This window comes from Phycomyces blakesleeanus, assembly GCF_001638985.1.
Source record: "Phycomyces blakesleeanus NRRL 1555(-) unplaced genomic scaffold PHYBLscaffold_4, whole genome shotgun sequence".
NCBI classification, from domain to species: Eukaryota; Fungi; Mucoromycota; class Mucoromycetes; order Mucorales; family Phycomycetaceae; genus Phycomyces; species Phycomyces blakesleeanus.
The window spans coordinates 2028851-2046304 of record NW_017265137.1 but is presented as its reverse complement, the minus strand read 5'-3'; the positions used below and the strand labels follow the sequence as shown (position 1 = coordinate 2046304).

The 17454-nt window shown below is 34.8% G+C and overlaps 3 protein-coding genes across 3 annotated transcripts; 2 read left to right on the top strand and 1 right to left on the bottom strand.

Annotated features, from left to right (window-relative positions):
- Positions 1-119: 119 nt before the first annotated feature.
- Positions 120-595, bottom strand: PHYBLDRAFT_141702 (hypothetical protein; the record flags this gene model as incomplete). The annotated part of the gene is made up of 2 exons (XM_018430647.1): positions 120-294; positions 408-595. 2 exons carry the CDS (start codon positions 593-595, stop codon positions 120-122), a joined length of 363 nt encoding a protein of 120 aa, XP_018295878.1.
- A 2834-nt stretch (positions 596-3429) lies between these two features.
- Positions 3430-4190, top strand: PHYBLDRAFT_164727 (hypothetical protein; the record flags this gene model as incomplete). Its single annotated transcript, XM_018435067.1, has 2 exons — positions 3430-3872; positions 4064-4190. 2 exons carry the CDS (start codon positions 3430-3432, stop codon positions 4188-4190), a joined length of 570 nt encoding a protein of 189 aa, XP_018295877.1.
- Positions 4191-8319: 4129 nt separating this feature from the next.
- PHYBLDRAFT_86363 (hypothetical protein) lies at positions 8320-11634 on the top strand (the record flags this gene model as incomplete). The annotated part of the gene is made up of 10 exons (XM_018443644.1): positions 8320-8505; positions 8602-8745; positions 8857-9150; positions 9294-9563; positions 9671-9841; positions 9916-10273; positions 10470-11024; positions 11120-11230; positions 11300-11448; positions 11590-11634. Coding segments are annotated over 10 exons (2283 nt in total), but the record flags the coding sequence as incomplete, so codon positions are not given.
- Between the last annotated feature and the right edge of the window lie 5820 nt (positions 11635-17454).

Sequence of the window (17454 nt, the reverse complement as noted above, 5' to 3'; positions counted from 1 at the left end):
GCAACGGTTTCCGTAACTGGTGGTCAGATATATCGGTAAGAAAATAGTTAAGTATGAGCATGGCTATACTAACACCACCCTCTTTCTTTATGTACGAGAAATCTCTGATATGAGTATAACTATCCGAACAACAAGTCTTTACGATTACGATTACGATACGATGTGATGTGATGTGATGGGATGGGATGGGATACGATACGATACGATACGATTACGATACGATTACGATACGATACGATGGGATGTGATGTGATGGGATGGGACAGGATGTGATGAAAGCAACGGTTTGAATAACTGGTTGGCAAATATATCGGTAAGTAAATAGTTAAGTATGAGCATGGCTATACTAACACCACCCTCTTTCTTTATGTGCGAGAAATCTCTGATATGAGTATAACTATCCGAACAGCAAGTCTTTACGATTACGATTACGATACGATACGATACGATGTGATGTGATGGGATGGGATGGGATACGATACGATACGACTACGATACGATACGATGGGATGGGATGGGACAGGATGTGATGGGAGCAATGGTTTGAATAACTGGTGGTCGAATATATCGGTAAGTAATAGTTAAGTATGAGCATGGCTATACTAACACCACCCTCTTTCTTTATGTGCGAGAAATCTCTGATATGAGTATAACTTTCTGAGCAGCAGTCTTGTTGTAGTATGAAGCAAAAGTATTTACCTCCCAAATAAGTCAGAGGTAAATAGGCAAACAGTTTGAAATTATTTAGACTAAAATTTAAGTTTTTAAGAATGTTAAGCAGAAATCTTTTCACAATAATATCTTATGTAAATCTTCATTAATAACCAAATAAAAATTGAATTATTCAAACTTCTTGATATTATACTTGGAATAAAAAACATGAATATTATTCTCGTAATAATTAAAGCTCTTTTATATCTCCAAGAAATCAGCTAAACAGCGGCTGTATATATATAATAAGTAAATTCAAGTGCTTAACAATATATATACGTGCTTGAATTCTGGCAGTTACCCTAAAAATCATTATTTTTTCTACCTGACCAACTGTTAAAATGATATGTCAATTAGGGTATATCATTTTAAATGAAAAAATAAAATAAAAATATTTATAGTAGAGAGACTGAACAACTCATCTATTTAAGAAAATGACAAGCGTTACATATCAGTACATGCTCTATGCATATGATCAAAATCTTTGCTTTTGATAGTAATCAAGACTTTCACATCGTTGAATTTCATGGTTTTTTTTTGTTTTTTGTCTCTATTTTTTGTGTATCTTTTGATTTTTTTTCATAGTGTTTAGTTTTACGAGTAGCGTGTATACGAAGAGCCATAAGCTTTTTCGTCTAGTTTTTTTTGCAGGTGTATGTGTCATTAATGAAAGGATAGAAGAGAATTGCGTTAAAGTAACTGGTGTGACGATTGACATTCTTTAAATGAAAATTAAAGAAGCATGTATTATGTATTACACTCGCCTATAATAATATTATTATCATTATTGTTATTTTGGAATGGGTTTGAGTTTCACCAAGAAACATATAACCGTACTGAAGCTCTGATTGCAATTTAGCGAGTGGGATAGCTGAAAGAAAAATGAGAGATTTGTAACGATTCTTGAAATAAAAAATAAAGGTAGAGCTTTTAAAGTATAGCTTGTACGGAGTGTATAATAAAAAATAAAGAATGGTACAAACCAAAGTGTCTATACCAGCAATTTTAATAATATCAGCTATATAGAAATAAAATTTTATGTCACAAGGTAGACAGACACTTGTATTTCCTTTTATTTATTTATTTTTTAATATAAGCTATTCATTTTTTTTTGCATCAGGAATACAAAAGTATGGGAACTGTATAATAGAAACCTTTATATATCAGCCTTTAATTATATAATCGCATTGATTTTTCTGTCAATATGTTCAACGTATGACATGTATTGTATATATCAATATAAGTAACACCATGTTTTCCACTATGTTTGAGGAATACGGACCTATATTGATCCATTCCCGCTCTCATATTATTGCATACGGAAAAACTATATAAAAAAACTATCAAACACCTTGCAACAGAAATAAGAACCCAAACAGAAAAATATTATTGAATTATTTTAAAAACGATAGTGGTCATATACCAGAAGTTGCTCTAGTATTATATATATCTTGACATTGTACTTTGGGTACAATGTTACACCGATCTTTTCCTTCTAATTCAAAACACACACACACACACAAGAACCAGAAATGGCTGGCCTATGCTCAGCGTCTCGGGACGCCTAATTAAGAATAGAGTTATAGCATCTAAAGGGAACACTAGAGATTTATGTTTTTATCCCGAAGACGGAAAAATAAAAGTATAATGATAACCTGTAGAAAACTCAAAGAATTCTTATATAAGATTAAGAGTCCGTACTAATAAAGGCTTAATCATGACTAAGATGTTGTTTGTGTGGATAGAAGGTATATGTTTTATGCAGAGTACCAGAAGCAGATATAACTTGATATTCACATACAAGGCTTATTGGGATATAATTTTCTACCTCATATAGAATCCTTAATCCAAGATCCTAGCAGGAAGTTTAGTTGTCAAAAATACAACATTGCCTTTTTTTTTGTTTTTAGCCAAAAGTCAAAGATGATAGAGCTAGACCAAAAAAAAAAAGGTTAAATCTTTTTCAGGATAGTGTTGGCCACCGAATGGCATGTTTCAATTAAACTTAATATATATATACAAAAACGCACGCTTTTCAAAGGAAAAAGTTACCGCCTTCAATGAAAATCTGAAAGCGGTATACAGTTAATGTAAAGTATAAAACATCATTTTTAGTCAAAATGTGCCAAAACATGTACAACTGTGTCTGATACCAAAACTCGGATTAAGATGATACGTGGTGATACTATGGAATATTGATTTAGATTCTCTTATAAGTATTGCTTGCTTTTTTTTTGTATTTTATCAAAAGTACATTATTATAAGAAACTAGGTAGAATATGATAAAAGAGCTAGATAATTTCTATTATTAAATCGATGGAGTATATATATATATATATATATACAAAAAGAAGAGTTATACCAGGCATTAGTATGCATAAATCAGACTATGCCAACCTTCTCGGTCAATTAGACAATACCATTGGTTAGAACATTAAGCATATGTTACAAATTTATCCAACGTGGTCAGTGTGATGTTTCAAAATGGCTAACACCTATTTTGTTATTTTGTTATTTTATTTTGTTATTTATTGCAATGTGGTCCTGTCAAAAAGTTCTCTGTGACTTTTTATATGCATGCAAATACAAATACACACACACACACACATATATTTTAAATCTCTTTATTGATATTATTCTTATAGCCCTTTCCTTTTATTTTCTTTCTTTCTTGCTTTCTTTCTTGCTTTCTTTACAAAATATTACAATCAGCTTGTAATGGGATCTTCATCAACCAGTCATCATCGATCTCGTTCACCGACGCGTAAACAAAGACGACGCCACTCTCATGGCGATGAATACAGGCATTCCCACAAGCATAAGCACAGACGAAATAAAAGTCGCTCTCGTTCTCGTTCTCGCTCTCGTTCTCGTTCTCGTTCTCGTTCTCCTACTAGGCGCTCTCAAAAAGTCGCTCCTGATAATGAGAAAACGAAACCTGAAGCTGAAAAGATTGATGTTATTGCTCAACTAAGAGAACTCGCTCAAAAACACAACAACACCGCTAGCAATAACAACAACAAAAAATCAAGGAGAAAGTCTGGTGATGGGCATAGTCATCTGTCACGGCGTACTCCAATGGTTCCAAAGACAAAAGAGGTTTATGAAAAAGAACGATCAGTGATTAATCGAGAATATGATCCACAGACGGGTAGAATGAGGTGAGTTTTTGGGTTTTAGTATACATACAAATGCATATCATATATATATATATATATATATATATATATATATATACATATATATAAGAAGAAAGAAAAAGGGAAGGTGAAAGAAGGTGGGGATGGTCAATAAGACACATAGGACTATATACATATATTTTTTTGAGGCTGTGTATGTGACATATGATAAGACTTGTGAGGGCAACAGGTGAAATTCTAGAATCAATTGTCAGTCGGGATCAGCAATACCAGATTAATAAGGCTGCAACAATTGGAGACGGAATTGCTTATCAGGCACAGATTGCTAAGAAGTGTTGATTTCCAAACATCAAAAAAAAATCAAAGTCTCGCACAAACAAACATACAAAGATGCATATTGGGTGCCTAGAACTTGGTGGATCCGTCTTCATCTGTGGGTCTGCTCTGTGTGACAGTACAAATTGGATTGGATTGAATAAGCAAATGAGCATTTTCAAAAAAGTCAATTCAATCATTAAGTAATAATAATAATATAATATTAAGCTTTATTATTATTGTCATTAAAATATCAAATTATAAAATATAACTAATTTATATATTTATATTTACTTAATATATTGCTTTTATTATTGATATTGTGCCTTTGAATATTTTCTTATATATAAAGTATCTGCTCAGCAGAAAATAAAATCCAATAAAAAAAAAAGACCATCTTTGATATATATAAAGCCAAAAAAATAAAATGCCAAGCCAGTAAATGCGTGCCGGTTTGTGTGTGCATAGGGTGTATTTGAATTTGTAGTTTAATATTTATATATATATAATATATATAGATAGATATATAAATAATCCAAAATTCAAAATTCTTGCACGACAAATCCATTACTGGTGATTAAATATTTTTAAAAGCATGGGGCCTCCCCCGATATATTGACCATCTTTTATATATATATATATATGTATTTGCTTTGAATGCTTCAACACGAGAAAGATAAAGATCGCTCAAATAGACCACACTCCTTAATTCATAAAAATAATAATAAAAGAAAAATAAAGAAGCAGATGGTACAGAACACCAAACAAAAAACGGCGCTTCAACAACTCTAATTATAATAATCACAATAATCACAATAGCAATAACACAAAGCCTTTCCAATAATTTGTGCCTTTATCTTTGATTCACATTCATATCCTCATCTCATTCACTCACTCACTCTCTCATCAACCAATTCATTCTTTCATTCTAGTATGAGTATGAATATGAATATGAATATGAATATGAGTCTGAGATGAGGGTAATATATGTCCTGTAGTATGCTAGACTCTATTGTGCCATGTAGTTTATTTTATCCAATCAAATATATACGTATTTGAAAAAAAAACCAATTGTGTAAATTCATTTCAGTATACTTCTTTACTGTTGTCTATGTGCTTCCAATTGTACCAATTGTGTCAATTGTCTAGAGTGTAGCTGTGAGAGTCTTATTGGCGCGAAAACAATTTACCAATGAATATTAAAGGAGTGCCAACTCTGTGTAGCTATCGGCTTAAAAAGGCAGTGGTCTGCCTGCTTACAAAGGCAAGATATATATTAATGGTGGATGTTTTCCGACGCATACAAAATCGTGTGGGCCTTTTTATTATTATTAATATTACTATTACTATCGTTATAGCTACCAATATTAATATTATCATTAATAATACTAGTACTAGTACTAGTACTAGTATTAATATTGTTTTTTTTTTACTTGGTTTATTATATTAGTTTTGGATTGTCTTGGTCCCCGGGATTGTCAAGTTTAACCATTTGAGCGGGTGAAACCCTTGTACATGGAATTGTGTAAAAATGCCGTGAATATATTAAAATAGATATTGATATATATATATAGTAGTTAAATAGATAGATAGGTTCTTACCTACACGAAATTGGCTTGCTTTTATAGATGTACGACAAAAAATATAGTTTTTGATACTTGTAATATCTTTACAGGAATGGATAATTAGATATATTCACACACACACATACACTTATATATACCTACATAGTTGTCTAGTTACTTAGTTGCCTAGTTACCTAGTTGCCTAGTTACCTAGTTACATACTTACTTATATAGCTATAGAAATACATATATAATTTAAACTATATATACATAATTATATATATATTTATATATTTTATTTATCTGAAATTCAAAGTCCTTGTGTTATTTAGTCCTCCCCCTCTTCCCCCCCCAAAAAAAAAGAAAAAAAAAAGAGAAAAAAAAGAAAACATATTTTTCTCGTTTTCCCATTATCGCCTGCTTCTCTTCGTTCCTTTCCTTTTTCTATACCATTTTATATTTTTTATCTATATTTTTTATCTTATTTTATATATATATATACATAAATTCTCGACAAAAGGATACGCTTATTTCTGTATTTGTAGCTTTTTGTATTATTTCTCTCTCTCTTTAATTATCAGATCCCTTCAAACTATACCATTCGTTAATGCATTCCTAGACAAGTCATTTACAACAATAGCATGCACCCTGACAGTTCATCAACCACCACCACAATGTCTTATGTCGGAGCTGAGAAACTCCAGCTGGACGGCCACACAGCCTCGAGCACGAGTGTCTACAGTAAATTTCGTCTTCCCGGCAACGCTCACCCAGAACAGTTCAACAACCCTCTCCACAAAAGAACCACTACCTCTGACAGCCTTAGCTCGGTGGGATCCTCAAACGAGAGCGTCCCAAGCTCATGGAAACCCTCAACATCAACCTCAGCCACCGCACTCACTCCCTCTGCAGCCATCAGAAACCAATATTATCAGTCCCACCAATACCTTCAGGATTATTCTGCTCAACCTTCATCGTATGATAACACTCTCTTTTCTTTCTTTCTTTCTTTCTTTTTTCTTTTTAAAGAAAATTAACTAATTATTATTATCATCCTTACTACTACTGCTACTGCTAAATATACTGATATTAAACATGATTCTAACTCTATGTTTTTCTTTCATTAATATTAATTGTCATCAATATATACATATATGTATAAAGATTATACTCTCAAGAATCATTGGACGACTCTGACCACACTACGTTAAACGATAGTAACGATGATCTGATTTATCGACCAAGTGCCGCTCCTTCTGGCCCACACAAGTCCTCAGGTCCACCCTCATTCCAAAGTTTCAGCGACGTAGGATCCATCATATCTCTACACACCGAATTTACCGAACTCGACGACTCGCGCTCAATCTCAAGTGTTCGCACGGTCGAGAGTTTCAGGAGTACCGCCACCACTGCCACAACCGCCACAGTTAGTGGAAACAACCTTGGACCACCAATCGGACACAGAAATAAGACTGGAAAGATCATTCGGTCTGGAACGATCTTTAGATCCTCATCTGGCCTTGAGCCAAAGATCGTTGTCCAGGATGGCGGTTTTGAAAACGAGAGTAGCCACCACAAGGACAGTGACAAAGCAAGCATCTACAGTATGGCAGGAAGCAGTCTTTTGACTCGTCTGTCTAAATCAACTGCTCCCATGCGTGCAAAGCTCTCGGCAATGTCAAGCAGAAGTAAGTAACTCTTATCTAACTATAGATTAGCTTAGACTACATACCAATAAAGAGAATATATATATATATATATATATATATATAAAAGAAAAGAAAAGAGAGAGAGAGAAAGAGAGATCGAACAGCCTTCCTTCTTTCCCTTTGGTTGTTTTGTTTTACTTACTTACATATTGATTATTATCATTATTATTATTTTTAAAAAAAAAGCCAACCTTCGACACCTTCGAGGAGACTCATCGGTTTCTATACACCCTCCGATCAGAAGAGCGGCAGAGAGTGTTTATAATATGCCTGTTATGCCCCGTGTAACACCACGAAGATCAGTAAGACGACCCACTGGAGAGAAAGCCCAATCGCCTGCGTTTGGTAGTCAGCTCAAACTCTCGGAGACACTGGCAGTAAAGGGAAGAAGTACCTTGGTCTACCCTGCCTTACTTTCGAAAGTTGCCGAAGCATTTAAGGACAGGGTGGCATTAAACACAAAGACGAAAGATAGCATTGAATATAAGGATACCTTTGATGGAAAAGAAGCTGTTGTAAGAAACAAAGAAACAAAAAAAATCACTTTTATCAACTATTTTACTTTTATTGATTCTTTTTTCTCTCTCTCTTCCTTTTGGCTATTAAAAAAAACAACAAAAATTCTAGGATAAATTGGCTTACATCATAAAAACTCAAGACCGAAACCTCGCATTATTGTTGGGACGTGCCTTGGATGCCCAAAAGTTTTTTCACGACGTCAACTATGAGCACCGACTACGTGACTCTGTAAACGAGCTTTATCAATTCAAGGAGCGTGTCAATATCCGGCCATTCAGCACCTTGATCCCTCAGACCGAAGAAGTCTTTAGTCCATTCGATGACGATCGGTCAGAAGCAAACTTTATGTCTACATCAAAGGATGACGAAGATAATGCTCCCAACGGAATCTTTACAGTCTTGACGGATTGCTACTCCCCTACCTGTACTCGCGAACAGCTCTGTTACAGTGTTCTGTGCCCAAGACGTTTAGAGCAAGCCAGAAACTCTGAGTGGCGCAAGAACCATCATCGTTCCACAAGCAGATCCTCTCTTTTGAAAGAACAGGTAATATATATATAAGGAGATGTTTTTTTTTGGGTATTTTAGTTATCTAACATTGGATTTGTTCATGTTTGTTTTTCTTCTTCTTTGGTCTAATAGGAAGAAGAACGTCTGTGGATCAACACTGTTGATAAAAAAATATATGATTCACTTTCAAGAGAAGAGAAGAAACGCCAGGAGCACATCTACGAACTGTTTTACACCGAAAAGGACTTTGTTGATGATCTTGCTTATGTTAAAAAGGTAACGTATATATCCACACAATAGTGTACATACTTACTTAGTCACCCACTCACTCGTATATATATATACATATGCATGCATTTATATTTGTAAATGAATTGTATCTATTAGTACTGGATTCAACCTTTGACGGACAGCGACATCATTCACATAGACAGACGACACGACGTGATTAGGGAAATATTCTGGAATATTAATGAAGTTCATGAAGTCAATTCTAGACTGTCAAAGGCTTTCAAAAGACGACAAGACGAGAATCCTGTGATTGATCAAGTTGGAGATATCTTACTTGAGCACGTTGGCAGATTCCAGCCTTTTGTTAAATATGGATCGCATCAGATTATCAGCAAGTCTGCTTTTGAGAGTGAGAAATTGAATACCCCCGAGTTTGCTCTATTTGTAAAGGTAACAATATATCTATATATATAGACAGAAATGCTTTGATTTATATTCTATTTGTTTATCTATAAAAGATAAATTACCAATACTCTGGTTATTCTAACTATTAAATGCTCCCCCTTTATATATATTACAATATAAATAAATAGGTTACTGAACGACTTGCTCAGTCTCGTAAGCTTGAATTGAACGGATATCTTACAAAGCCTACTACGCGTCTTGGTCGTTACAATCTTCTTCTTCGCGAGATTTTGAAGCACACCCCCAAAGAACACCCTGATCAAGAAGCTATCCCAAAGATTATGAAGATCATTTCTGAGTTCTTGAGCAGTGTTAACCATGAGACCGGAAGAACTGAGAATCGGTTCAATCTTCAAATGTTGAACGAGCGTCTTTTGAACAAGCAGATGTCTGGAATGGTAAGTTTTCTTTTTTAAAAAAAAATCAAGATTGTCATTAAGTAAGTATTGGGAATAATAAATCTAATATGTGTATGTGTTCTTCTTTGGTTTACCTAAACATATAGGACTTGGATCTCTTGGCCGAACATCGCGAAATTATTATGAAGGGAACTTTGAAGAAAAAGGGATCTGGATCCGAATCCTCTGACATGCATGTGTTTTTGCTTGATCATTGTCTTTTAATTACTAAGCAAAAGTTTGTACAAGGTGCTGAGAGATACAAGTTGTATGGCAAGGTAAGAGAGGGAAGAAGAAGAATAAAATAACCAGTACCTTAACTATATGTATACGGAAATATTTTTCTTTCTAGCCTATTCCATTAGCAGTACTTTCCATTTGTTTGCCAGATCAGACAAAGAGATCTAGTACTATACTCCCTTATGGCAGACCAAGTACGGGTTCTTTTACTTCTGCAGCAAATGGATTGGAAATCCCTCCTCTGTCGAGCAACAAGGGAGGATATCCTATTTCCTTCCAGCATTTAGGAAAGCAGGGAGCTGGACCTATCGCACTCCATGCCACCACATTCAGTTCTCGCCGCCAGTGGGTAGAGAAGATCGAGAGCCAGCAACAGGCAATGATGGAAAAACAAAAAGTATTTGACATTGTACCTGTTGTCGACAATTTCTTCAACCCTTTCAACAGAGTTCACTGTGCAGCCACATTCGGTAAGAAAGTACACACACACAAACACAAACACAAACACACACACACATATACATACATACATACACGTATGTATGTATATATGTGTGTGTGTGTGTGTGTGTGTTTGTGTTTATGCCTTGAATCTTTATAAAATTACGAGATATTAAGACACACACACACACACATATATATATATATATAAAATGTACATATTAGATAATGGAAAATCTATTCTCTTTGGCAGTGACCAAGGCGTGTACCTTAAAAAAGAGGGCAAAGAAAGCGACTTTATAAGAATCCTGGACATGGCCAAGGTTTCCCAGATTGACATCCTCGAAAGCTCCAAGTTGATTCTGGTGCTTAGTGAAAAGAACCTCTATACATACTCTCTCGAGACCCTTTTGGGCCATGAATCTGGTATCAAGCGTGGCCGAAAGATAAGCAAGCATGTGGCCTTCTTTAGTGTCGGACCGATTCTGGACAAGTCGGACCCCGAGAAGCATATCCAGAAGATGCTGGTGAGCTTTGTACGCATAAATGCCATCACATCCACCATATCTATCTTGGAACCCTATGAGAATATGGATGCCAAGAAGAAAAACAAGCACAACATCAGCCGTCTGATCCGAGGTTCGAATGAGGTTCTGAGATCAAACAAAGAGCTTTATGTATTTGGTGAGGCGTTTTCGATCCAATACTTTAAGAATATCATTTGCGTTGGTTGTCCGAAAGGATTTCAAATGGTCGATCCAAACTCGGCAGAAGTTCAGAGTAAGTTATCTTGATATTGATCTTTTTTTTATAACCAAACACATTTGATGTATGTGTGTAATGGTATTTGAAAAGCTTACCTCTTGGGTTTACAGGTGTTTTGGATCCTGCTGATGAACGCAACCAGATAATCTTTGAAAGAGAAAGCATGAAGCCTATTTCGATGTTCAGACATCATAACGGTAGCATATTGCTATGCTACAATGGTAAATATCTACTTCTTTTAAATATATATATATATTGATCAATTTTTGTTATTTTATTTTTATCTATAGAATTTGCCTTCTTTATTGACAAGAAAGGCAAGAGACTAAGAGACGATTGGGCTATTCACTGGGAAGGAAGCCCGACCGCGTGTGTATTCAGATTCCCATATGTTGTAGCGTTCAATTCGACATTTATTGAAGTGCGCCACATAGATACAGTAAGTTTCTCATACAATACAATACAATACAATACAATACAAGAGAAATTAAAATAGTCATGTCCACAAATGGAATTTACTGATCAATTTCCATACCATCCTTATTATCATCTACCTTTTTTTTATTATTATTTTCAAAAGGGCGACCTTCATCAGGTCATACCAGGCAACAACATCAGATGTCTCAGACCAAACTCAACAGACAAGATCCATTGTGTTATGGATGATCGTATGGCTCGTTGCGAAGTTGTATTTGAACTCAAGTTTATTGACAAGCCTTAAAACCAAAAGCAACAAACAAAAACGACATTAACGACAATATCTTCAAAAGATATATATATATATATATATAATCAAGTACAATTTATCTGCCAGCCAAAAGAAATAAGAGCAATCCTCTTCATATTTCTCAACCTTTCTCTATTTCTCTCAATCCCACACTACATATTATTATTACCACTGCCACTGCCACTGCCACTGTCATTACTACCACTACAACTACCACTATTACCATTATCATTATCATTACCATTACCATTACCATTACCATTATCATTATTATTACTATTACTATTACTATTACCACAAAACCAATTCGATCCGATCCAATTCAACCCAAATCAAACCAAACTACCGGAGATTACAACCACTACCTTTTCTTTTCGTTCAGTTTCATTTCCCTTAATTACATATCCCACACTCTTTGCGATACACCATTTTATTCAATTCAATTCAATTCAATTCAATTCAATTCAATTCAATTCAATTCGACCCTATTCTAACCCTATTTTATTCTATTCTTTTTCCTCTTATTTATTTATTTATTTATTTATTGTTAGTCATCAAAGTAATTCGATGATCCTTTACCACATTCGTTTGCACCTACGATTTCATTCCCTATCTTTTTTTTTTCTGTACCAAAATGTAATGTAAAACACACACACACAACCCATATAAACAAATAAACAAAACAATACAAAAAATAATATATATATATATATATATATCCGTATATAGTCAAATGTGGGGAAAGTTACCTACATAAGGAGGGAGGAAAGAGACCTGTCATTTCATAAATACATGGATATATATATATATAAAAAAGTATGGAGAGAGAAAAGAAATTTAAAAACAGATTCATACATTTACAAAGTTGAAAAGCATATTGTGATTCCCACATCTACAATTCTTAATGATGAACAATAATTAACATGATTGGGTGTAGAAATTCGTTGTGAATCTAGCATGCCATGATGAACTAGATTAATGCGCAATATTTGTAAGCAAAAAAAAAATATGAAGTTTCGGTACCGTTCGATCATCTCCTCAAACTTTAGGTATAAAAAAAACAATTGGTGCTGAATTGAGTGAACACAAAGTATTTGAACACTTTGGAGGTAGCAAACTAAAATCCTTATCAATGACTGCGAATATATTGGTCTACTATTGGTTCCAAGTTTTGTTTTTTGTATTATATAAACCTTTATGTATGTATGTATGTATGTATGTATATCTAACACACTTTTTTGTTATGCGAGGCGTTTTGGAATCTTATTATCTAAAACGAAATGAAGAGAGAGAGAGAGAGAGAGAGAGAAAAGCATGTGGATATCAAAGATGAGAAATCAAGACAGAAAAGGTTGTGCTTTTATGATCAACAAGAAGTATATGATATAATATTCTGTTAAATATCTTACTACCTTGGGTATATAGTCAATGTCTTTCTTTATAGCTTGGCATATATAGAGAGATGGAGAAGCAGTGTATTTAAAACAAGGGTGAGAAGCACTCTTGAGTATACATTGTATTTTCTCACAGTATACCTGAAAAAAAAATATAGGAAAGAAAGCATATTAAGATTTCATGTCGGACAAAGGGAAGATCATATTATATAGCTTATCTGAAAGAGAGAACCATCCAAAGTATATATGTAGCGAGATATTTACCGGTTAAAACATAGCTAAGAAAAATAGACCTCGTTTGAAAACTAACATTATGCTTGTATCCTTTATCTTTTAGATCTATTAACAATTGTTTTATCTTATTTTTTAGTTTCTCTTTAAACTTAAGGTTGGGTTTTCATTACTTCTGGCAACTGCATTGGCTTAGACTATTCTGACCTCATATCTAAAACAATACAAACTTGTTAATTTAATAATTTGATATAAATATATAAATTACATCCACTATACACACACTGTTTCTCTGGCTAAATTTGGTGTCTCCGTAGCCTATCGGCTCTAGTTAGAGTCGGGAGAATAAATAAATAAAACACCAGCACAACTCTTTTCAAACTGCCAGGTACAAAAAAAAACCCCTCCTCCTCCTCTTCTTCTTCTACTTCTACTTCTACTTCTTCTTCTTCTTTCTTTTACTACTACTACCTCTCTCACTTGCTCTCTTCTTATCTCATCGCCGAGAATTCCTTTGTATGGATATCGATTCTGTTTCTCCTGTTATTCAGTCATTGCCTTTTACAGAGACTATTGACATTTCACCAATGATCTTGTCTCATAGCACCACAACCTCTGACGATTCCCATCAGTCTTCTCAAGACTCTGCAACCAACATTACCAGCAATGCACCACAGTATTTTGAGATCCCAAAAGATTTCCTCACTCAATCACTGGCTTCGAACCCGGCTATTTATATTATCTCAGGAGATCAATACAACACTCTCCAAAAAACCTACGCCAGCCACCCACTCCCGGACGATGTCTTGTTTCCTTGGTTACATGGTGTCGACGGTCGCTCATATCAACAGAATCTATTCTTTGGAATACGCCGCAGTATAGTTCCTAAATACCGTGGTCTTATGATAGTCCATGCAGACCAGACTTTTCCAAAAAATGATACCTACGACAACAACAACTACTACTACTACAGCAACAACAACAACAGCAGCAACAACCGCCGCCGCCTTGTAGATTCTGTGCTACCAAATGACATTCTGTCACCAAATGGCTCTGAATTTTTACATGCCTTTGAAACGGATGCCTCTATTAACCTGCGCAATTTTAAGATTCAAGTTGGGCGCTGTGCAACAATAAGCGATATTGTTGTCTATGGTGCAGATGCAGAGAGAGTGGCGTCTAGGATAAATGCAGCCCAGATCAAATTGAGAGAAGAACGTTTGAAGCAGTTGGAAAAAGTAAAGAGAACTGCAGGTAGTAGAGCAATCGCAAACGCAAATACATTTGAGTACAAGACTCTAGTAATCAAAGGTAATACAATATTATCAAATCTTTTATTTTTTATTTTTGAAATTAAACAAAAAGAAGAAGAAGCTTTGTAGCAAATATATATATAGTGTAGTCATTGATGGTTTCAGATCAAGAATTTTTTTTTTTATTTTTTTTGCAAATTATAAGAAATTAACGTTTATTGCCTTTTTCTATATCTGTGCCTGTGTTTAGATCCTTTTGACGTCTTTGAGAAAAATTACCCAGAGCTTGTGTCCTGTGATTCTAATGGTGTTCCTATCAACCGTATCAGCTTTGCAGAGAGAGAAAAGGAAGAAATGCTGAAAATGAGTACTGCAACAGAAGTAACACCCAACATATGGGTAAGAAACAAACAATGGTTATCTAATAACCTTTTGTAACTATAGATTCTTAGTAAAGTACAACCAACTTATTGGTTTCATTTTTTTTTAAATTTTTATTTATTTATTTATTTATTTATTTATTTATTTATTTGGATGGGTGGGTGGGTAGGTTGGAAATACACAAGATACACCAGCGTCAATACAAGTATCAGATCAAGATGGAAAAGATGAAGGCGATAACTATAATGATAACGATACTGACGACAATAATAAAAACAATGATGATGATGATGATGATGATGATGATGATGATGATTTTAGCTTTGAAGATGACAATCCTCACCGTTTCTCGATCTGTATCGAATCACATGATCTTGCCGACATGCCTCTTCCATCAACTCTGACTCTTGCCAAAGAAACATTAAATGAGATTCCGGTTGGCGAGGTACCACCCGAGATAATTCATCTCGATGTATACTCGACAGGTGTTCCCATGAACCCAGCCGTATTTGATAACTTTTACGCACGTTTGATACCTCTGCTTGAATTTATGGATGATCAGGCCAGCAGAGGAAAACGAATCTTGATCCATTGCTCGGATGGCTATACAGAAACAAGCCTTATTGTCCTGTCGTGGATCATGTACAAAAACAAAATGCGACTTCCAGAGGCCTATGTCTTCTTGCAAAAGAAACGAAGCTTCTTTGTTTATTCTGGCGATGTGGTTACCTTGAAACGGGTAGATAAATATCTACAAGAAAACACGACCATTCCTCCCCGGGAACACAAGCGAAAACGTGAAGATACCTCTAGTACCGAGAACGACAGAGGATTACCATCACCTGAAAGAAGTATAGGAGATGTGGAATCAGGTTCAACTAATGGTAAGGTATCTATTTTCTTTCTTTCTATTCCTTTTGGTGTATGCATATATATATATATATATATGTGTGTGTGTGTGTATGGTCTGGGAAAGAAGAGTGGTTTATTGATTATGTTACTAAACAAATTTCTTTAAAAAAATGTAGATGATATGTATGAACATGAGCATGAAGATGATGAAGAAGATGATGATGATACAATGATTCAAGACAGTACCAGAGACAATCGAACACTACATGCCGACTCTTACATCAACACAGTGTCCAACAATCCTCTGGGCATGAGTGGGATTCTGCCCTTACCAAAGATTGGTCAGCCAGCAGCACCCTTTGTACAAGACATGGCGAATAATCATGATCTGGATGAAACTATGCCATCCTATCTTTTCTCCGAACCTCCTTCAGAGTCTTCGGAAAGGGCTAAATTTCCTTGGTTCTACTCACCTCGGTTTGAGGGCTCCTTTCCATCACGTATACTTCCCTTCCTCTATCTTGGAAATCTCAATCATGCCACTAACCCGGAGATGCTAAAGATACTAGACATTACCCATGTAGTGAGTGTGGGTGAGAATGCTAATCTGGACACGAGTCAATTTGAGCTTTTGTTTCTTGATAACCTATATGATGACGGAATTGATTCAGTGCGTGGACGAATGGATGAAGTAATGGAGTTTGTGGGTATGTATTATGCATTTATATATAATAATCAAAATAGAGAAAGAAGGAAGAATAGATAAAGAGAAGACATTGGGCTACTAATATATATATATATATATATATTAAAATATTTGAATTTCTCTGTGTAATTTAGAGAGTGCCCGTAAACAAGGATCTCGGTGTTTGATACATTGCAGAGTGGGTGTGAGTCGAAGTGCGGCCATTACAATTGCATATGTCATGCACCACCTTCGATACAGTCTTGTACAAGCATACCTTTATGTCCGAGCGCGGCGACTTAATGTCATTATCCAGCCCAATTTAAAGTTTATGTATGAAATGCTGCAACTGGAGCAGCAACTGTTTGGAAGGACAACAATTGCATGGCACACACTTTCAAACGAGATCCATTTATTAAACATGACTTACCGAGAAGCATAACGTAATTACACACTACACATACATACACTAAACTACACATACATACACTACACTACACTATACACACCACATACACATACACTATACACATACACATACGTACATATATTTATATATAAGAAAACCAAACAGAAGAAGAAGAAGAATAAAAAAAAAGTTAATAATTCTGATCTTCACTTTATCATGTCCCATGTATTATATTGACTCTGTGGATATTGTTTTACAGAGTAAGCTAGTAATAATCCCTTAATAAAATAAAAAGGTTATTTACATTTTTAGAGCAAATTCTCTCTCTCTCTCTCTGTGTGTGCATATGGTTTCCATAGTAATAAAACAAAGAGATAGAATGAAAATTAGGTATTGACATTGATAGAATCTCATTTGTACTTTACTGCTGGACTTGCTTCATAACTCTTGTGAGAGCATGGCAGTAAAGATCAGATTATGACTGCTACTATTATGATATTCTTTTGGTTAAAT